At 34.3% G+C, this 23,368-nt stretch overlaps 1 protein-coding gene across 2 annotated transcripts; it reads left to right on the forward strand.

Moving 5' to 3' along the window:
- Window positions 1–357: 357 nt before the first annotated feature.
- GEN1 (GEN1 Holliday junction 5' flap endonuclease) lies at window positions 358–22,633 on the forward strand. 2 transcript variants are annotated; one of them, XM_036262802.1, is made up of 13 exons: window positions 358–539; window positions 1,196–1,382; window positions 5,323–5,499; window positions 7,127–7,237; window positions 10,184–10,257; window positions 12,911–13,002; window positions 14,652–14,802; window positions 15,102–15,138; window positions 15,226–15,306; window positions 15,752–15,882; window positions 18,062–18,123; window positions 20,517–20,657; window positions 21,184–22,627. In XM_036262802.1, exons 1-13 carry the CDS (start codon window positions 379–381, stop codon window positions 22,491–22,493), a joined length of 2,715 nt encoding a protein of 904 aa, XP_036118695.1. In that variant the 5' UTR covers window positions 358–378; the 3' UTR covers window positions 22,494–22,627. The 2 variants fall into 2 exon arrangements, with proteins under 2 accessions (XP_036118695.1, XP_036118696.1); XM_036262803.1 differs by lacking the exon at window positions 358–539 and adding an exon at window positions 1,495–1,583 and having other exon boundaries at window positions 1,267–1,382; window positions 21,184–22,633.
- Window positions 22,634–23,368: the final 735 nt, after the last annotated feature.

The following is a 23,368-nucleotide window of genomic DNA, read 5'->3' on the forward strand; positions in this document are numbered from 1 at the left end:
GCCACTGCTAAAGAGGACATAGAAGAGGAAAGAATGAGGAGGAACAAGGGGGTCATTAATATTTTAGTTATATTACATTTAAAAGTAGTTTTTTCAGTACTCTAGAGAAACTCATATTTGGTGACATTCACCTTATTTTAATTTGTTAGTTGCATCAGCATTTTGTAGCCAGTATGTCATTTATCACTATTTTTAATGATTTTGGTATTCTTGGTCGAGTCCAAAAAGCTGACAAATGAAAGAAAAAAGGAAGCTCCTCTATTTACAAATTATTCTTACCTAGCTCGTAACATATTGCTTGAATTCCTATTCCAAGCTTCTGTGTCTGTTAACAGTTTTTGAAAAATGTGTTTCAAATAACAGCAGATAATAGCCAGAATGGGAGTGAATGACTTGTGGCAAATTTTGGAGCCTGTTAAACAACACATCCACTTAAGTAGTCTTGCTGGGAAAACCATTGCAGTTGATCTGAGCCTATGGGTATGTGAAGCACAGACTGTCAAAAAAATGATTGGAACAGTCATGAAGCCCCACCTCAGGTACAGTAAAACGTTCTTAGAATATAAATGTATGATTGCATAAGTAGTCAGTGTCTCGGTTTTGAAATTTTAAAATATATTAACATTTCTAGACCTGCCATCTATATTGATGACTCACGAATTTGTACCTCTTACCTTCTAAGCTCAGGACTCACATATCTAGCTGCCTATTTAACATATCTACTTGGTGATGATAAGCCAGAATTTTGGGAGCCATTCTCTCTCTGTTTTACCTCACACCATGTTCAATCCATCAGGAAGTCTTGGCAGTTCTACTTCCAAAATAAACTTTTGTGTTTGTTCATAAACTTTTCTCAGTGTCCAGAGGCACCACCTTAGTGTATGCCAACGTCATCTCTCGTCTGTGCTGCTAACGTGACATCTTCACTGGCTTCCCTCCCTTAGCTCTTAGCCTCTCCTCCTCCAGACCATTTTCCACATAGCAATTAAAATCATAAATCTAGCTCAAGAACATTCAAAAAATAAATATTCAGTGATTTCTCAGTCCAGTGAAATTAAAATCGTATAAATAAAATATTTTTGCATGCAACCATTTAGGTACTAGTCTAGTGTTCTTGCCATTAAAGCCATACTGCTATGTTGACTTTTGCTATCAATATATGATGATTAATACATTACCAATTTTTATATTTCAGGAACTTATTTTTTCGTATCTCACATTTAACACTAATGGATGTAAAACTGGTATTTGTTATGGAAGGGGAACCCCCAGCGCTGAAAGCTGATGTCATAAGCAAGAGGAATCAGATTCGGTATGGGCCTTCTGGAAAAACATGGTCTCAGAAAACAGGGAGATCACATTTTAAATCAGTGTTAAGAGAGGTGAGCATTTGGATCTGATTTAATAATTCTGATTTGAATTAAGAGAGCATTTTACTTTGGTAAAGGTTGTTATACAATTACCTTTAATACTCACTAACCTTATTATATATAGCAGACCAGTGCGGATGGAGAAGAGAGTTTATATTTTGGAGTGAAATGACCCAAGGTCAAGTCCTGGCTTTGGCATCTTGAAACTCTAAGGTGTTTAATTTATATTTACTTCATTTCCTATTCTATGAAATAAGGATAGTAATACTTTGCAGGGATGTGGTAAAAATGAGAGAAACTATCTAAATACTATCTAAAGTAACTAGTATATAGTAGGAACTTGATACATGTTACCACTAAAAGAATTCCCAGAACAGCCTGGCCTGTGTGTCTCAGTAGACTGAGTGTCGTCCCATGGACTGAATGGTCCCAGTTCAATTCCTGGTCAGGGCACATTCCCAGGTGGTTGGCTCGATCCCTGGTGGTTGGCATGCAGAAAGCAGCTGATTGATGTTTCTCTCACACATTGATGTTTCAATTTCTCTCTCCTTTCTTCTCTCTCTAAAAAAATAAATAAGTAAAAACATATTTTAAAAAAAGGAATTCCCAGAACAGAGATCTCATTAATTCATACTTCAGTTATTCAGGATTGATGATTGTTCATATATTGAAGACATATTTAGCTTTCCTTGGGCCTTTGTAATGTTTAAAAGTACTTATTCTTGTATTTTAATATATTTATATATTATTTATAAAATATTGCATATTTTTATAAAAGTTTGGAAACTGTCCACAAATAAAAACAATAGGAAGCTACTATTATTTTGTCTTTTTCAAATGTTTATATTTTTAAAACTTGCCATAATAGTGTATTAATAATTTTTATTTTGCTTTATTATTTTTGTTGTTGTTAATCCTCACCAAAGGATATTTTTTCCATTTATTTTTAGAGAGAGTGAACGGGAGGGAGGGAGGAGGAGAGACAAATGAGAGAGGGGGAAACATCAGTGTGGAACACATGGATTGGTTGCCTCCCACTCGTGCCCCTGGGGCCAGGGATCAAACCTGCAACCCACGCACGTCCCCTTGACTGGAAATTGAAATTGCAACCCTTCAGTGCATGAGCTAATGCTCTAACCACTGAGCATGCCAGCCAGGGTAATAATTTTTATCTTAGACTTTTCACTTTTACCCATATTTCCCTGTTGCCACATTCTGTTATAATGATTATCCAACATGTAAGAGGCTATGAAATCAATCCCCATAATTGTATATATTGATACTTTTCAGCTCTTCCATTATATGTGAAGTTATGATGAGTATTTTTTGTGTACGTAAATTTTTCTTGTGATTTAAGTGGGATGGATAGACCAAAATTAGGGATGATTTCATAGCTCTTACCAATTACTTTCTACCAGTATAAATATAATATAAGCAATATCAGTGTACCCACAAGAACATTGAATGATAGGAGTTTTAACTTTCTATTATTTAGTATTCAAAATCAAAGATCTTTTTTTGTTTATGTAATACATATAAATACATAAATAGATATTTAATATATATTGGACTTTTAATGCTGAGGTTGAACACTTAACCTAATTTAGTCCCTCAGAGGATAATGGCCATCATGTCTTTGCCCCACTTATTTCTTGAGGTTTTAATTTTTTGTCGTTGTTCAAGTTTTTTATATATTTAGGATATAAACTTCTTATATTAGCTTTTAATCATATCCTTGTTTTTCTTTTTAATTTTTATTAAAAATTTTATTTTTTAAAAGGCATTGCATAAATTAATAATCATTTTGAAATTATATTTTTTATTAGCTGATTTTTTAAAAATATGTTTATTGATTTTTAGAGAGAAAGGAAGGGAGAGGGAGAGAGAATATCAATGTGAGAGCAGAACATCCATTGGCTGCCTCCTGCACCACCACCTTCCCCCCACCCTCCACCACCACTGGGAATCAAACTGACAACCCCTTGGTGCATGGGGGACAACACCTGACCAACAGAGCCATCTGGTTAGGGCTCCTAGTTGATTTTTGAAAAATAGTTTTTTGTTACTGACTATTCCACCTTAATGACTATTGATAAATGAAGAAAATATCTGTATTGGATTCTAATTATTTCTTCTGTAATCATTTCTTGGATATAACCATGCTCCACATATTTAGAGCATTAAATACCCAGTATAAAGCAAAAAGATAACCATCTCTTTTTGGGTAGTTATTCCATTCTTATTTCTTTATTGCAGTAATTTGGGTGTTCTTAGGCATTTTGCCCCATTATTCCTTTTCATATTTCTTTAGATAGAGTGTGTGGGGGGGCAATCATCGATGTGAGAGAGACACATTGATTGGTTGCCTCCCGCACGACCCCAAGCAATAGCCAGGGACTGAACCACAACCAAGATATGTGCCCTTGACCGGAAACTAACCTGAGACTCTTTGGTCCGATGGTTGATGCTCTGACTGCTGAGTGAAACTGGCCAGGGCATCATTTTTACATTTCTGTATCCTCAGTACTAGGCCCTACTTCCTCCCAATCTACTGCCAACTTTTAGTTATAAGCATGAAAAGCACAAATTAGTCTTCTTTCAACACCATGTCCACCCTATGTGACAGACACTTAGGGTATGGAAATTTACAACCAGCCTCATCACAAATTCTGTGCTGGTTTTTGAAAAGAGAATGACAAGTGGCACAGGAATCTTAAGTGAATTTCAAACTCTTTTGTTTATTATGAAAGGATATTTAGAGGAAGGTCAAAGCAACTATGGTGTTACAATAAAACAGTGTCTGTAACAAAACTCTCCTGAAAAGAACCCTTTCTGTCAACATAGTATTTTGTTTTTTTGAACTTTGTCCACGTTGGATAACATCTGGCAGAGATTTTTCTTATGTAATAGCATGCAAGCAATTGATCAGTTAAAGCAAAAGAGATATTTACTCTATCAATCTCTATAAACTACAGTTGCCTCGCTTCTTCACCATACCGAGTATTCCCCAGTGCTTGAATTTGAGAATTATACATGACAAGAAAGAATACACTAGGATATAGTACTATACTATACACTGCTCGGTTGGGTTAAATTCTTAATCCCCAAAAAAATCACAGAGGATTATTTATGCATCAGCAAATTAATAGGAACATCCTGTACAGACACTTGACTTCCTGGGAACACATCAACAACTGACCCCTCTGTGGTTTCCTACCATCTGAGAGTTTCATTATACGGAAGAGATGATATGAGGAAAAGAGAACTTCCAGAACTGTGTAATAGTGTCTTCTTTGGAAGACCATATTAGGTTGACCATCATGTGAGCAGAATGTTTGTAGTTTTACAGAAGTAAATCTTAATTTGATTAATTATTAATCACTTAAAGATATTTCCAGAATCTTGAGATACCACTAAGCAAAATAATGAACATTAAATGTTCATTACTTTTTTTAAAGTAATTTTTAAATTTGTTTAAAGTAAATATGGATTACTTAATCAGCATTAAAAGTATTTAACTTTTCATTACAGAAAATTTTAAAACAATAAAAAATTAACCCATTATCAATCTTAAACAATTATTAGCTCCTGGCCAGTCTTGTTTTATCTATCACCCTACTCCCCTATTCCCACATTTTCTTGAAGCAAATTCCAGATATAATACTGTTTCACTTTCAATATTTCAGTACCTTTGTCTAAAAGATAAGGACTCTTAAAAAATAAAATAAAAAATGACCACAATAAAATTATCACACCTGAAAGTTTAGCAATCATTCTTTAATGCCATAAAATATTCAGTGTTCGCATTTTCGATTGTTTCTGAAGTATCATAATTTGTAAAACACCTAAATAGCTACTGTTAATATTTATATGTAGAAAAGTAAGTTAAACACTGAAAAAAATTAGCAATAAAAAAGTTCCAGATTTCAAGACTTCTGTTTTTTCTTTTCAGTGTCTTGAATTGCTGGAATGCTTAGGAATTCCCTGGGTCCAAGCTGCTGGGGAAGCTGAAGCCATGTGTGCCTACCTCGATGCCAGTGGTTATGTGGACGGCTGCCTCACCAATGATGGAGATGCTTTCCTCTATGGGGCCCAGACTGTTTATAGGAATTTCACTATGAATACCAAGGTATTTTTTCTTTCTCTTTATCAGCATTTATTTTACAAACTAATTTTTTAAAGGGATTATTAAATGATTAAATGAAAAAAAATGCATATAAAATGCTTACCACAATGCCTGTCACATAGCAATGGCTAAGTAAAATGCTTGCTGTTACTAAATATTGCCACATAGTTCATTCTCTTTGAAATATGGATTTCTCTTAAGGACTTGACTTGTTTCACATACTTTAATTATAAATTTGTTTTATTAGTATATTATAAAATTGCATATGAAATTTATTGCTTTGACCCAGAATTTCTACTTTTAGTAATTTATGCTCAAAAATGCCTCCAAAATGTGCAAGGAGAAATATACAAGGATGTTATTTGCAGCATTGTCAATAATTATAAAAATTTGACAAACAACCCTAATGCCCATGGATAGAGAATAGTTAAACACAGCCATGGTTCTCATCTAGGAAGGTACTACTAGGGGATGTTATGCTTACAACTATTCTAGGTGGGACTAGGGAAACAAACTATAGACATTTGGTGGAATGGAGCCAGGAAAGCTAAACTTCTTGTCAGACATTTCTGTTATCTCTCCAAAAATGCTAATAGTAGTGTCCCCAATGAGAAACACTGCCTCAGAGTCGATATAATGTGAGAGTAAGCAGTTATTAAAATTGCATGTAATATTAACATTAAAATATGCAGCCATATTAGTAGATAAGAAATGTTGCAAAATTGTTCTTTTATATAATCCTGTTTTACTTAAATATAGTTTTTATTTGTTTGTTTTTTAATCCTCACCCAAGGACATTTTCACATTTATCTTCCAATAGAGGGGGAGGGAGAGAGGGAGGAAGAGATGGAGAGAAACATAGACGCGAGAGAGACACATCAACTGGTCGCCACCCACACGACCTCCACCATGACCGGGGACAAACTGCAACCAAGGTACGAGCCCCCAGCGGGAACTGAACCCAGGTCTCTGGTACACGGGCCAACACTCTAACTGCTGAGCCAAACTGGCCAGGGCTTAAAATATAGTTAATAAATATTTGTGTATGTGTGTTAAAGAAAAGTTATTTTAGAAGAATATGCACCACACTATTAATGTTAACTTTAGAAGATGCAATTATAGGGAATGTTTTCTTTGAGTAATATACATTTTACAGTGTTTAATTTTTTAAGATGAAAATTTACTTTTGTGTACATCAAAAAGCAATAGAGAGCCCGACCGGTGTGGCTCAAGCGTCGTCCCAAGGACTGAGAGGTTCCAGTTCAATTTCCAGTCAGGGCATATACCTGGGTGGCGGGTTCTATCCCTGGTGTGGGGCATGCAGGAGGCAGCTGATTGATGTTTCTCTCTCACATTGATGTTTCTATGTCTCTCTCTAAAAAAAAATTTTTTTTAAGCAATAAAGAGGAAAAACATGAATACTAAAATGGTTAGCCATTTTTGAAACTGTGACTTTATTTCCAGATATTGAAGTATTAGATTCTATGAATAGTCTGGTGATCAGGATAATTTTTCAATTTAAACTTTTAGGAATAATTAAACATTTAGACACATTGGACATATTTTTTGTAATGTTTAATGTATAAATATTTACTTTTTAAAGATTAAACAGACCTGTACTTTCTTATAGGATCCACATGTTGACTGTTATACAATGTCATCTATCAAGAGTAAACTAGGTTTGGATAGAGATGCACTGGTTGGACTGGCAATACTACTTGGCTGTGATTATCTTCCAAAGGTACACTGAAATTGTGTTTATTTACTATTCATAGTGTGTCTTTTGTTCCTTACAATCTGCATAAATATGAATATAATGGTTATATGATTAAGAATCTAATTTTGAGTGTAATTTTAGGCATAATAAACTATTTAATAACTAAAATAGTATTTCAACTAGCATTAAAAAGCTGACTCATTATGACACTGAAGGTTATAAATGAAAATAGAATGATAACTATTATCACAGCTTGAAACTCAATAAAACATTGCCCTAGATTTAAGAGATTCACATTTGCTGGGCCAGTGTGGCTCAGTGGATTGAGTGTTGTCCCACGACTGAGAGGTCCTGGTTTGATTCCTGGTCAGGGCACATGCCTGGGTTATAGGCTCAATCCTTGGTAGGGGGCATGCAGGAGGCAGCCGATCGATGTGTCTCTCACATCAATGTTTCTGTCTCTCCCTTCCTTTCTCTCTAAGAAAATCAATAGAAATACATTTTTTAAAAAAATGAGATTCATATTCAAATTCAACTATTCTTTAAAAGAAATAAAGGAATTACTCTTCTTGTATCATACCAATGTTAGTTTCTATCACTGTTTTATCTGTTGTTTGGTTTTCAGTCTTTAGCTTCCAGCTGTGCGCATGCTCAGTGTTGTTATCACTGTTGCTAGGCTACATGATTAGTGGGGTAAGCCATTCATCTTTCCATGCCTCTTAGCATCACATTCAATTTTGTTCAGAAAACCTTTTATTTATATCTTAAGATGCACAATATAGTACTCTAACAAACAGGTATAATAAGTAAGTGATGAATTAAGAATTACAAGGATAACTCTATTCTTAAATACTATATTTAAAAATATGAAATGTCTTGTATTGTAGCCCTTATTATGTAGTCCCATTATTATGTCCCGACTGATCATCTCTTCTTTTTTTTTTTTTTTTTTTAATTTTTATTTATTGATTTGAGATAGAAACATCCATTTGTTGTTCCACTTATTCATGCATTTATCAGTTGATGCTTTTTTTTTTTTGGTACGTGCCCTTAGCAGGAGCTGAACCCAGGACTCTCTGGTCTGCAGGCCGATGCTCCAACCGCTGAGCCAAACCGGCCAGGGCTGATCATCTCTTCTTACTGAATCCCTCGTTATACTATACAGTATACTGTATTCCCACGAGACATCTAGAGAAGGAGGACATATAATTTATTTTAGCTGGAGCTTAGGAGAGAGGAATAAATACCAGGGAAGTCAAATTATTAACTCTAATTTCTAATTTATTTCCTCAGTGACCAGATGGAGAAATCATTTTTTTTTAAACTAGTAAGTAGCCCTGGCCAGTATGGCTCAGTGGTTGGAGTGTCGGCCCTCAGACCAAAGAGTCGCAGGTTTAATTCCAGCTAAGGGCACGTACCTTGGTTGCAGTTCATCCCCAGCCCTGGCTGGGGTTGTGTGGGAGGCAACCACTCCAGGTGTCTCTCTCACATCGATGTTTCTCTCTCTCTCTCTCCCTCCCTCCGCCCCTCCCTCCCTCCTGCTCTATCTGAAAATAAATGGGAAAAAATATCCTCGGGTGTGGATTAAAAAAAAACTAGAAAGTGAAGGAAGCAGGAGGAATAACACTTTTTTTTTTTTTTTTTAAATTTTTCTTGTTTTTGTTGTTGTTGTTGTTGATTTTAGAGAGAGAGGAAGGGAGAGGGAGAGAGAAACATCGATGAGAGAGAATATTGATTGTCTGCCACCGGGGACTTGGCCCACAACCTGGGCATGTGCCCTGACTAGGAATTGAACCAGTCACCTCTTGATGCATGGGTCAGTGCTCAACCACTGAGCCACACCAGCTGCGTGAAACTTTTAAATAACACAAAAAGTAATTATTTTATTATAATTGTAATTCTGAAATAGGAAAGTTCTATTTTCCTTATGTAATTGTTATATCTTAAAAACTAGAAGTAGCCCAATGTTGAATGTAAGAAAAAATTGGCAAACTCAGAAACCACTAATGTACACTGTAGTGGTGTTAACATTATGCATTATCCCGAGCTATTTTGAACATTTATATCCTTTGTAACCAAAACTGCCACCTATTTATATTGTTTACTTAAAGATTGTTAAGACTGTATACTAATGATTTGTCTTAAAAAATGTTAAGATGGAGCTAAAGTCTAATACAGAAAGGGTAATAGACAAAATATTTGACATTAGTAAGCCAAAGACATAGGTTTGTGGTTGCCTTCTGTTGTGCCATGTGCTACTATTTTAGTAGCAGGATCTTGGTGGGTTGGGAATGGTATTCCAGTTAGAAGGTTTGCCAGCAGGTACTCAGGATGTTTGGAGAGTATTTTAAATCTGGTGTGTCTGTCCCAGTGCATATGGATTAAATAGCAGCCTTGCTTATAAGAACATACTCATAAACTTTTATAGGAACTGGAAGACTTAACTTAAACCAGAAATTGTTGTGTGAATATAATTACTGGGTTGAAGCTTGTTTTAATTTTCTTAAGTTGTTAATTTCAAGGGTTAACTTGGAACTCGTTTGTTCTCTTTTCACATCCGGGTCTTTAAAAATTAAATGTTCATATCTCTAAATGAACATACTTTTTCCTGATTATCAATATAACATAAAGTTAGGTAAAAATAAATATTCAAATAATTAACAAAGGAAGTGAACGCCCTCTCAATTTCTGTTCTTCCTACCCCTAAAATAAACCCTGTCAGTGGTTTCGTATATAAGTCTTTGACTTTTTTCTTTTGCATAGATTTATAATGTAATTGTTGTTTTACTTACACTATAGGCTATTCTGGGTTTTCATCTCTCTCACAGCGATGTATTTTGGACATCTTTTCCTGTCATTACATAATTGCCTCATTCTTTCAGGTGTGCAGTCTTCTATTGAATGGACTTACTGTACTTTATTCATTTTCTAGTGATTAACATTTGAATTTCTTTTCCCACTTCCTGAAAGGGAGTCCCTGGAGTTGGAAAAGAGCAAGCATTAAAACTTATAAAGATTTTGAAAGGGCAAAGTTTACTTCAGAGGTAACTAAAAATTAAGTTTTCTTGTGACATTAGACTTTTATTGTTGAATTTGATACTGAATATTATAAAAAGTATTATGCTTTCCAAAAAGGGTTTTGTATTTTTAAACTGATTCATATTTTATTTGAAATCACTTTTTATTTATCTGAAGTTCTCCAAAGAGATGAGAGTATACAGGGTTGGGCAAAAGTAGGTCTACAGTTCTTATGGAAAATAATACAATAATTAATAATACAAGAATAAATTTTGTATTGCATGCTCACAACTGTAAGCCCACCCCTGTATATCCTAAGTTATACTATATTTTTTTCAATAGTATTAGCTCACTATAAACACAAGTAGTAAATGACAAATGCATTTATTTATAACCATGGGCATTTGCCATAGGCTATTTTAGACTATTTTACCACCAAGTAAAGATAATATAACATTAAAACAATTTTATCCTTAAAATTATTTTTTAGATAAAATACTTTGATATTGATTTTATTTTTATAAATGAAACACCTGACATCTTATAAATATTTAATAATAACACTTAGAAGTCAAAATTTTTACTTGGCTTCCCTTTGTTCTATAACCATACATTTACTCATACATAATTGAAATTAATTTAGACTGTACAATTTAAAGTAAGATACAGAATACATTGAAATTTATAAACTATGCTATTTAGTTTTGAAATTACATGGATTATATTTGTTTGATGAAAGCAGTGGTTTATAGAAATTAATATTAATGGTGACAAAATAGAGTGACTGAAGGAAAGAATGAGAACACTGAAGACTTAAACCAGTCTTGGCTCCAGTTAGGTTTGAAATGGTGAGTGGGTGAAGGGAAACGTTGGTTGTAGAAATCAGGAAGGAATGACCATGGAAACAATCTCAAATCACTGTGTTCTTTCCTGTAATACTTCTCGTTCAGCTATAAAGCTGTTGATAGATTTAAGCCTTTAATAAATGTATTATTGATATCAGTGATTACTATGCCAAAGTAGGACAAAAATGTATACTTTGGCATGGAGGTAAGTGAAGGAATTATTTGGGAATTGTAAAAAATAATACGAAGAAGATATAAAAGCAAATATGGTCCTGGGCTAACAACAAATCATCCTTATTGAAACAGTTTCAATAACTTTGTACTTTTGGAAACATTTTATTAAATTTTGGTCCTAACATTTGAAAATAATGAAGTTACATTTTTTGTTATGATTATGTTGTTTTAATTTTGATTAACTTAGACTGAGTTTCCCCCTGTTTATTTTTAACATTTGAAGCTCTGTTATTTTCCATCAGTCAGCAGCAATTAATGCTAATTCTTAGCAAGCTTTACTTGGTCTTTATAGTATATGAGTTATAAATTCCCACAGCTAAATAATAAGTCTTAGTGCCAGTTACTACACAGTGAACTGAAGAGCTAATTTAACTTTTTATTAGAACTTTAACTTCTGTAAGTAAAGGAACAATTCAGACCTCATGTTTTATGATAATGTTTAACTGTCCTCTTGGTAGTTTTATGTTGATATGGAACTTTAGCCAAAAATTAACTTTTATTTAGTAGACATTTTAGCAGTAATATATATTTTCTTAAAATCTTTCATTAAACAAGTAGTGTTTTTGCTGTCTGCATAAGAGATTAAGAAAACAACAATTTCAAATGATCTATATTTTTTTGAACAGTTTTTAACCCAGAAGCTTAAAGTTTTATTTAGTTTTATACTTTGTCCTTCACCCTTATTTTGATACATAGAAGTGTTCATGTACATAATTCTGTTTGTTTTATACTCTGGCATTTAGAAAAGATATCAAAAACAGATTCGTACAAATCATTCTTCCTACATCAGTGGTTCTCAACCTTCCTAATGCCGCAACCCTTTAATATACAGTTCCTCATGTTGTGGTGACCCCCAACCATAACATTATTTTCGTTACTACTTCATAACTGTAATTTTGCTACTGTTATGAATTTCCATCGGAAATACGTGTTTTCCGATGGTCTTAGGTGACCCCTGTGAAAGGGTCATTCGACCCCCAAAGGGGTCACGACCCAGAGGTTGAGAACCGCTGCCCTACATCTATGCCTAAGTGCTGATTGTTTTTTTAAAAAAATGCTGAATAAGTATATGAATACACACACACATGCTCTTTCCTTTCCTCTCCCTCTCCTTGTCTCTGATGTTGTTTTTCTTCCCTTATTGTAATTCTGTCCTTGGAGCCACATTTAAAAATTGAGGTGCAGCCCTAGCCAGTGAGGCTCAATTGGTTGGGCATCCTTCCATGCACCCAAAATGTTGCTGGTTCAAATCCAGGTAAGGGCACATGCTGGTTTGTGGGCTAGATCCCCCGTAGGGCACGTGCAGGAGGCAGCTGATTGATGTTTCGCCCTCATGTTTATGTATCTCCTTCTCCTTTCCTCTCTAAAAATCGATAAAAGTTTAAAAATATTTTTTTTTTTAATTTTTTTAAATAAATGAGGTACACAGATTGAGGGTTTTCCCAGGCTAGGCCAGCAATTTTATTTACCACCAAAGGGAAAATAAATTGTCAGGTGAAAGGGAACAGAATAACCTGATACTTGAGAACATGGCATTTTGGTGACCTTGATTTTTTTTGTTTGTTTGTTTCTTTCTTTTTAAAACCATTTTCTTTTAAAGGTTTACTCAATGGAGTGAAAAATCTTGTTACTCTAATCAACAACCACTAGTTATTAAAAAACTGGCTCATTGCACTGTGTGTTTCCATCCAGGTAAGCAGACATAGGTAATGATACCTTGGAATATTAGTGTGGGATACCCACATTTTCATCCCTGTTCTTATAGTTACATTTTACATTATCATTCCTGCTAGATTGGGAGTCCTCAGCATCAGGAGTTGTCATATATACATAGTAGCCACTCAGTAAACGTTAGTTAAATGAAATAATGTGATGTAAATGATAAATATAGGGTAAGTGCAGTTTCAAACTATGAATCCCAATCACTTAGATCTTAAAATTATGTTCTTAATATAGAAATCTGTTTTAAGGGGAAAAGTATACTAACAGTCTTAGGGGAAAAAGGAATTGAAACTATTTGTTTCTATATCAGTCATTTACATGTATATACATAATGGTTCTTAATTGTCCTGTAGTAACATTTTTATTGTGTGAAGATAGTGCCTTGAAACTAATTTCTAAAACATGTTCATTATTATAGAAAATAGCTTGGTTTCTGTTCATTAGTTTTAGTTAAAAGAAAGAAAAGAAAAGAAGCCTTGGCCAGTTTGGCTCAGCGGTTGAGCATCGGCCTACGGACCACAGAGTCCTGGGTTTGGTTCCTGGTAGGGGCACGTATCACAAAAAAAGAAAAGAAAAATGATGTCACTGATACGTAGTAGATTAGAAAGGTTTTTCACTCTCAGGAGAGAGTAAGAGATCATGTTAGGTCATCTTTTAAAAGAAATTCTACTTTATTTGTCTTAGTATGTTTTCATTAACATGGTTACATTATAGATGAAATCATGGAATAAAAACATTTTTTTAACTTATTTATTTTTTATTGATTTTAGAGAGAGAGGAAGGGAGAGGGACAGAGAGAGATAGAAACATCGATGAGAGAGAACATTGATTGACCGCCTCCTGCATGCCCCCCACTGGGGATCTGGCCCACAACCTGAGCACGTGCCCTAATCACGAATCAAACCAGCAACCTCCTGGTGCATGGGTCGACACTCAACCACTGAGCCACACTGGCCGGGCAGGAATAAAAACATTTTTATAGATAAGTTTCTATTCTATAGTTTCTAGATAACTTATAAATGACAATTTTAGGACATATCAATTATTTATTCTCTTCTGTATTCTCAAAACAATGTTGAAAGTGTTCATGCTTTCCTTTTAAAGGGACCTCTGGCCCCACACCCTTGTCACAGTCATAATTTGTTCGTGTTCCAAGAATAGTTTAAAAATAGTTATACAGGCAACAAAGAGCTGGATACTAGAAGAGATAATTGCTGTATTCTTTTAATATTCTGATTATAGAAGCCATTTCATGAATTATTCTATTAAGTAAATAATCTTTCATAATACTAATAATTATAGCCTACTTTACTTTCACTTAGTTATCAAATTACCCACAGTTTTTTATTGTTGATTATTATGAATGTATAATTTCGAATTACTAATGAATGCTTTCAGATAGAAGAGGAATTTACAGAAAGAAAAAAGTGTCGTGATAGTAATAGCTTATGATCTGCTTCACCTTAAGAATCACTCTATTCATCCTAAATGTATTGAAACCCTTCTATAAGTTAGGCATTATGCATTTTTAAAAAATTGGATAAGAACAAGAAAAAAGTACATGTAGAAGATAATTCTAAAAAGTAGTGAAAATTACCCTTTTTTGTATCCTCCTAAAGGTTCACCTAAGGATCATGAACGTAATGGATGCAAATTATGTCAGTCTGATCGATACTGTGAACCACATGATTATGAATACTGTTGTCCCTGTGAGTGGCACCGAACAGAGAATGATAGGCAACTGATTGCAGTAGAGAATAATATTAAGAAGTAAGTTTTGTTTTTTTAACTCATTATTTTCTGACATGACCTATTTTGTACACATGTTGTTAAATTATTTCCGTATAACCTTCCCCTTGTCTAAATTAGTAACATTTCACAAAATCCTTTTCTTGATTCGGTTAAAAAATTAGGTCATCTCAGGAGATGGTAATTTAATAGTTATTCAAAGTGAAACTTGATGACCGGGGTACTATACAAGGATATTTTTCATTAAATGAGGGGAGACTACATGAGATGGTTTGAGTCTGATTGTATTAATAACATATATATATATAATTTATTTTCAGAAAAGCTTGCAGTTGTGAGGGATTCCCATTCCATGAGGTAATGACTAGTAATTCAAGTGTATTTATTTCAGAAGCTTTTTTAAAAGTTTGAAGTCTCAGTTTGTATTTTCTTTTCTCTTGCTAGGTTATTCAAGAATTCCTTTTGAACAGGGATAAATTGATAAAGGCAGTCAGGTACCAAAGACCTGATTTATTATTGTTTCAGGTATCTGAAAATAAATTCTTTACAGTATGAAGTTGGATAGTAGAAAGATAAGAAAGGATAAGAGTGGTTACAACTACTTGTTGCTTATTCCTACCAACAGAAATAATAATGGTAACCAACATTTATTGAACATTTAAAATTTGCTATTATATTTAACATGCAATAATCACTTCATCTTCATGATCTGTGAGGTGGGTTATATTTTACCTAAGGAAAACTGATGCTAAGAGAGGTTAAGTAATTTACCCTAGGAAATATGTTGGCATTCAAATGGAGAACCCTCACACTTCATTATTATGCAGTATCGCCTCCTTAGGAGGCTCCTTGTTCTTCCAGTGATACCACCTTAACTAGTGTTACTTCTGAAGGAAAAAATAATGTTACCTGAGTGCTATTTGTCTCTAAGAGATAAGAAAACCTTGTTTCATTTTTATTACATTCACAGAGATTTACTCTTGAAAAAATGGAGTGGCCCAATCACTATGCATGTGACAAATTGTTGGTACTTTTGACCCACTATGACATGACAGAAAGGAGACTTGGTAGAAGGAACTCTAATCAACTACAGCCAATTCGGTATGAATTGTTTGAAGAAGTTTCCATGTTTGTATTTGAATATCTTACGATCTGAAATTTTCTTCTTAATATCTTTATAAAGATAGAGGAAAGGTCTACTGGAATAATAAAAGGTTATTCGGGGCTTACAGTCAAGATAACTTCATGCTCTGACATACTTTTCCATTTCAAACACAGAGTGATAATGGATTATTAAAAGAAAGAAATACTATAAAAAGATATAGCCAGGATTAACCAGATAATTATTTCAGTGGACCAGAAAAGGAATAAAAAAAAAGTGAATAGAGCCCTGGCCGGTTTGGCGCAGCGGTTAGAGTGTCGGCCTGCGGTACAGAGAGACCCGGGTTCAGTTCCCCCTAAGGGCACGTACCTCGGTTGCAGTTTGTCCCCGGCCCTGGTTGGTCGTGCGGGTGGCAGCCACTCGATGTGTCCCTTTCACATCGATGTTTCTCTCTCTCTCTCTTCCTCTCTCTCCCTCCCGCTCTATCTGAACAAAAAATGGAAAGATGTCCTCGAGTGAGGATTAAAAAAAAAAAAAGTGAATAGAGGGACTAAAACAAAATTGGTAAATTTCAGTGAAGACTATGTGAGTGATCTTTGTACTATTCTTGCAACTTTTCTAAAGGTTTGAAACTTTCAAAGTTAAAAGTTGAGGGGAAAGTATCAAAGAAAAAAGATAAACTACAAAAAAGACAATCAGGTGGCATATATCTTTCATAACAGTAATAGATGCCAGAACATGATGGAATATTATTTCAAAAGCTTTGAGTAAAAATAATTGGCAACCTAGATATCATTAAAATATTATTCACTGGTTGCTAAGGCATTTTCAGACATATAAAGACTAAGAGTTTACCACTCACAGATCCTCATTAAAAGCACTGTTAAAGGATGTACTTCATTCAGCAGGAAGAAAACTGAACCCAGGGGGAAGAAGTAGATAACTAGAAATAGTGGTCAGCATAAAAATTGAGAAAACATAGCTAATTGAATAAACTGACTGGAAAAATATATACATAGTTATCTGCATAATGCTTGATGATTAAAATATCATCATAAATTAAAACTTCCAAAGTATACATGTGGACATACAAGGGTAATGACTAAAACATTAGAAATACAACCTCTATTTTCCTAACCAACACATAAAATTGGAATATAAAACTATCAAACCAAGCCCTGGACGGGTGGCTTAGTTGATTGGAGCACCATCCCGTCCACTAAAAAGTTGCGGGTTTGGCCCTGGCTGGTTTGGCTCAATGGTTAGAGCGCCCGCCTGCGATCCGGAGAGACCCGGGTTCGGTTCCTGCTAAGGGCATGTACCTTGGTTGCAGTTTGTCCTCGGCCCTGGTTGGTCGTGCGGGTGGCAGCCACTCGATGTGTCCCTTTCACATTGATGTTTCTCTCTCTCTCTTCCTCTCTCTCCCTCCCACTCTGTCTGTACAAAAAAAAAAAAAGTTGCGGGTTTGACTCTCAGTCAGGTTTCGGGTTTGATCCCCAGTGAGGGCGTGTTCAGGAGGCAACTGATTGATATTTCACATTGATGTTTTTATCCCCTTCCTCTCTCTCTAAAATCAATAAACATCCTCGGATAAGGATTTAAAAAAAAAAAGACTGTCAAACCAGAAGAATATAGTAAGGGGAAAGTAGCAAAGCAAAGAAAAAGGTTGGTAACAGAAAACAAAATAAGAGATACAAATGAGTTTTATTATGTTAGTAATCATAATAAATGTAAGAGGATTAACCTCATCTATTAAAAACATTATATTGGACAAGTAAACAAAATTCAACAATATTCAGCTTATAGACAATGTACTGAATATAGCTAACTACACAAAGTTTGAAAATAAAGATATTTAAAAGATTTACCAGGAAAATATTTACCAAAATGTTGTAGCAAAATTAACAGAAACAAAATAGACTTTAAAACAAAAGTTATTATTTTGCAAAAGTGATACACTGAATAATAATGAAAAGAACAGTCTACTCAGGATCTAATAATTATAAGCTCTATATACCAAACAATAAAAGTATCTTTTGAATACATTAGTCGAAGAATAACTGTGGTAATTCCTTAAATATGATAAAAATCAGTGGAAATTGAACTATTCAGTCTACAAATTGAAAACTTCCAAAGAACTCATGAAATTTGACCTCATTAGATGAATTCATTTTTCAGAATTGTTAAAAACCGGATCAGAAATGGAGTTCATTGCTTTGAAGTAGAATGGGAAAAGCCTGGTATGTATTCAATTTAAGCAAAATTTCTAACATTTCACCATACGTGTTTACCAAATATTATATAGCTCAGTGGTTGGAGCGTTGGCCTGTGCACTGCAAGGTCACAGGTTCAATTCCCAATCTAGGGCACGTACCGGGGTTGCAGGTTCAATCCATGGTCCCAGTCGGGGCACATGAGGAGGCAACCACTCAGTGTGAGAAAGACACATCAATGTCTCTATTTCTCTTTCTGTCTCTGTCTCTTTTTCTCTCTTTCTCCCCTCTCCCTCTCCCTCCTTCCCTTCCACTCTATCTAAAAATCAATGGGGGGAAAAAATCCTCGGGGGATGATTAACAAAAAAAAGAGAAATCAAAGTTGCTGAATGGCATGTGGGGTGCTCTTCCTCTTTTTTTCTTACTCTTCCGTTTTCATGGGAATTTATAGTTGTCTTAACTCTTATTTTTGCTACAGACAGAAATACAGTAAGCTTTTTGAATTAGCCCCAAAACCAAAGGCAAGAAAAGCATAGATTATTTAAATGGAAAATAATCTTAGTTTCACTTCTATTTGGTGTTGAGATTATATTGTGTGATTATAGGTGAATGAGTGAGAGAGTAGATTTATCAATGAAGGTTTAAATTGTAGGTAACTTTGAATAATGAAGTTAATAAAGAATTAGATAAATCCTTCTAAGCAATAATAGGTAAAAAGAAAGCTGAAGACAGTTGAAAGCTGTTTAGGAACAGTTCCACTAACTAGTCTATTTTCAGGAAAGAAAGTGCCTTAACCCGGTTTGGCTGTACAGGTCTCTGTCTAGAACTGAGGATTGGGTGCTCACTTTCACTTATCCTTGTGGGAGCTGTCCTTTAAGGGAGAACATGTACCCCAACCTAATTTAACTGAGAAACACTTTAAATTCACCTGTTTCTATTGTTTCTACTTTAAACTTATCAACTCATAATCTCAGTAGTTTCACTTCTCATGCAGTTATGCCCCCATGTAGGATAAATGCAAAAATCTAGTCTGCTCCTTTTATATCTTGTTGAGATTTTACATATGTGCATTCTCATTTTCATTTATCAGCTGCTTATGAGTCTACTGGGTAGATATTCAAGAGATTGATAACTTCTGGAAAATAGTACAGTAGAAACCCTGTTAGTGGTTGCACCTTCTGTGGTTTTACCCCAGCAGTCAGCGTGGTTCAAAAATATTAAATGGAAAATTCCAGAAATATACAATTCATAAGTGTTAAATTATGTGCCTTCCTGATAAAATCTTGTGCTTTCCTGCTCTGTCCCCCCTGGGATATGAAGCATTCCTTTGTCCAACGTATTCGTGCTGTATATCCGCCATCTTGGTCATCAGATTGACTATCACAGTATGGCAGTGGCTGTGTTCAAGTAACCCTTACTTTACTTATAATGGCCCCAAGGCACAAGACTAGTGATGCTGGCAATTTGGACATGCCAAAGAGAAGCTGTAAAGTGCTTCCTTTAAGTGAAAAAGTGAGTACACTACAAGAAGATATTTTGAGAGAGAAAAAGAGACCACATTCATATAACTTTATAGTATATTGTTATAATTGTTCTATTTTATTATTAGTTATTGTTGTTAATCTCTTACTGTTTCTATTTATCAATTAAACTTCATCATAAGTATGTATGTATAGGGAAAAAACTATATAGGGTTTGATACTATTCATGGCTTCATGTATCCACTGTAGGTCTCAGACTGTATCCTCTGAATAGAAAGGAAACTACTGTCATATTTTTGATGACCTTTTCAACCCTGTTCTTTTCAGAAGCCACCACTAAAGAAAGTTAATATTGAAGTTTTAGTCAACTGTCTATTCCCATTCTTTATCTGGAATTTTAACAGTGATTATACTAGCCTAAAACCAACTAACCTTACCTAAACAAAGATTTTTATCCTCTGAGCTGCTTCTACCATCTCTAGAGCAAGAGAATTTAAAGTTCTGATTTAAACATAATCTTTCAGCTCTTGTCAGGCGAAAGAAAATAAGTTCTGTACCAGAATCAATAAATTATTAGAGTAGTTGTGCTCAGCCGGTATGGTTCATTGGTTAAGTGTTGACCCATGGACCAAGAGGTCACCAGTTCAGTTCTCGGTCAGGGCACATGCCTGGGTTACAGGCTCAATCCCCAGTAAGGGGTATGCAAGAGGCAGTCATCAGTGTTTCTCTCTCAACGATGTTTCTATCTCTCTCTCTCTCTCTCCCTAAAAAAAAAATTAAACATATTAAAAAAAAAAAAGAGTAGAGTTGTAAAGCAAGATTTACAATAAAGTATTCATTTGTGAATTACTTAGTTTAACTGGTAGTTTAGTTACTTGGAAAATTTGAATTCTTTAAATCTATAATTAAGGCTGTTTTACTGTACTTTTAATCTTTTAGAACATTATGCTATAGAAGATGATCATGGAGAATTAGTTCTACAAACAATAGAAGAAGAATCATTATTTGAAGCAGCTTTTCCTGAGATAGTTGCTGTTTACCAAAAACAAAAGTTAGAAATTAAAGAGAAGAAAAAGAAAAGTAAGTATCTTTATTTGATAGCTATTTATGCCACACACAGATGTAGAGGAGCTGTCTGTTCTATTTGAAACTATATTGTCTAAATTTTGCTGAAAGTTCCATATAAGATTAAGGCTTATACACTTGCTTCTTTGTCTTGACTTACTTCCTTTTGAAGCTGAAAAGCCGAGAGTAAACCATTCTCATTTGTGTCTGATAACTTAACCAAATGTTAATAATAGTAATTACACCAATCATTTATTGAGCAAATTGTATATGTGATATATTTTGGATTATAAATGCATTTTCTTTATTTCCCAGAACTCTGTAAGGAAAAGAATTTGATTATAACATTGTTTCTAGAAGAAAATATTTTGTAACATGTTGTTAATAATTATTGTCATAATTACTTACAACACAGTTTCCAGGAATGCATTGAGACAAAATAGCAAAAATTGCTTATATAGGTTTTAGTCTGAACTCTTTAGTTTACTCAAGTTAAGTAAAATAAAAGAGATTTTAATTATATTGTTTTTTTTCTTTTTAGGCATGAAAGCTAAGCCTAAAGAAAACTATTTGCCAAAAACAGATGATGTGAGTTTTCAGTCACTCATAACTTTAAAACCCACAAGTGAAATATCTTCTAAGCAGAATTCACAATTAAATTTGAAACTTTTTCCTGATTCTACATTACCCCAGGAATCTCTTTCTGCGTCACTGAATAGCTTGCTTTTATCTGAAGATGCTCTCTGTTTAAATACACAAGAACAGTTCATATCTTCTTCAAAACCTTTGGCTATGCAGAAAGCTGTCAGTAAATCTCTAATTTCAGAATCTAGTCAACCAAGTATCTCATCCCAAAATGTGACAGCGATTGATGATCTACACTTGAGCACCATTGATTGGGATGGAACTTCTTTTAGTAATTCTCCAGCTATTCCAAGGAAGACTTTCTCTCATGGTCAGAAATCAGAACTTGAAGCAGCCATTTATGATAGCTTTAAACATATCCCAGGACAATTGTCCTGTGAATCAGAATGGTGCACTACCAACGTTGACAAAGTGTTGGATTGGGATCGTCAAAAGACTGGTGCTGAAGAGCATCTACTTTCTGGCATTACTGATTTACATCTTCGAGATTTGCCTTTAAAGGAACGAATACTTATAAAATCATCACATCCTCAGGATGATGTACAACCAGGTGTGGACCTGAAAACTGTATCCTCACTCACAGTAAAAGAATCTTGTATTGCTAACAGTAGTGCTGATTGTCCGTCACATCTTTCCAAGGATCTTCTAGGAATTTATTTGCAAAGTGAATCTGGGGACTGTAAAGTTCTAAAAGGAGAACAGCTGTTTCAAGAAAACTATAAAGGGAATACTGCTATCCCTTATGTCAAAAATATGATAGCAAAGACCTCTGATGTTAGAGTTGAGCCACTGAATACTTCTTTAGGTCATAGTAGAAAAGTTGATTTGCAAACCACTCAGAAAATGGTAATGAAGGAAAGTGTTTGCTTTGACAGAAATGCCTCTCTTGAAGAAAGTCCCCCAGTATTTGGGAAAACTAAGAATGCAACAGAAAAAATGAAGCAGAGTTTTCAGAAACACAAAGCAGCCCAATTCAAGAAAAAAGATGCCAACAATTTGAGTAACCCTCAGATACATATTAAAGAAATGGAACAGTATGTTCAGGCTTCTAAAACAGCTGAATGTGAAGAAAACTATTTCCCAGATGCAGCCAAAGTTTCTCTGAGTGTTATACAATGTCATAAGGAAAAAGACAGCTCTGGTACTTGTTTGGATAGTCCTCTTCCTTTATGTCAGAGATTAAAACTGAGGTTCCAAAACACTTGAAGTGAAATTAAAAATGTTTAAGTGTGGCTTGGTATTCTAGCATCCTCAGCATTAGCAGAGGCAGAGGGAGGATGTCTAATTAATGTTAGGCAGAAAAATGTAATGTGGTTCTATATGTGAGGAAATACTTTTGCCATTTTAATCAAAATTATTTTAAAAAATTACTAAACCTTTTGTTTTAAAAGATAGTCCTTTTAAAAACTGTGGATAATGTATAGTTTTAAAACATACTCTTGCCGTGTTTTATCTTTGTTGACTATACTTTAGTCATAGCTTTAAAGTGTTAATATGGTACTAGACAGAGTAAATGCCTCATCTGCTCATTTTTACTTATTTCTTGCACAAACCTCTAACATATTTATATTTCCGCTTTTCTCCAAGAAGTTAACTCTATAATTGACTGTAATCTCGCAATGTCTTCTATTGGGCCTTTTATAAGAGTTATATTTACTATGTGAAAATACTTTTAGTATGCCCTTTCGTTTTGGTAGCTTTATTCTCTTTTCTGAGGGAAAAATGGAAAAGGAGGAAGATTATCAGTATATGTAGTAAAAATCATGGTTGTAATGCTGAAATATCCAAGGAAAGCTACTCTATATATCTCCAGAAGTAAACAGGTATTCCAAATGGAAAAAAAAGATTTGAAAAATCGAATGTATAATCAGAAGAGAATTAGAAATGTGTTCAGGATCACACAGGTAATTAATAATGATGTGGGAATCAGATTTTTTGCCTCCTAATTTGGTGTGGGTTTTTGTTTTCTTTTTCTTCTATATCACTTTTTTCTTTCCCTTTTGTTTTAAAAATTAATATATATAATACTGAGTTTAACATCTCTAGATACTAAGTTGTATATTCATTTATCAAAAAGTCTA

This window comes from Molossus molossus, unplaced genomic scaffold (assembly GCF_014108415.1).
Source record: "Molossus molossus isolate mMolMol1 unplaced genomic scaffold, mMolMol1.p scaffold_m16_p_15, whole genome shotgun sequence".
In the NCBI taxonomy this organism is placed as follows: domain Eukaryota; kingdom Metazoa; phylum Chordata; class Mammalia; order Chiroptera; family Molossidae; genus Molossus; species Molossus molossus.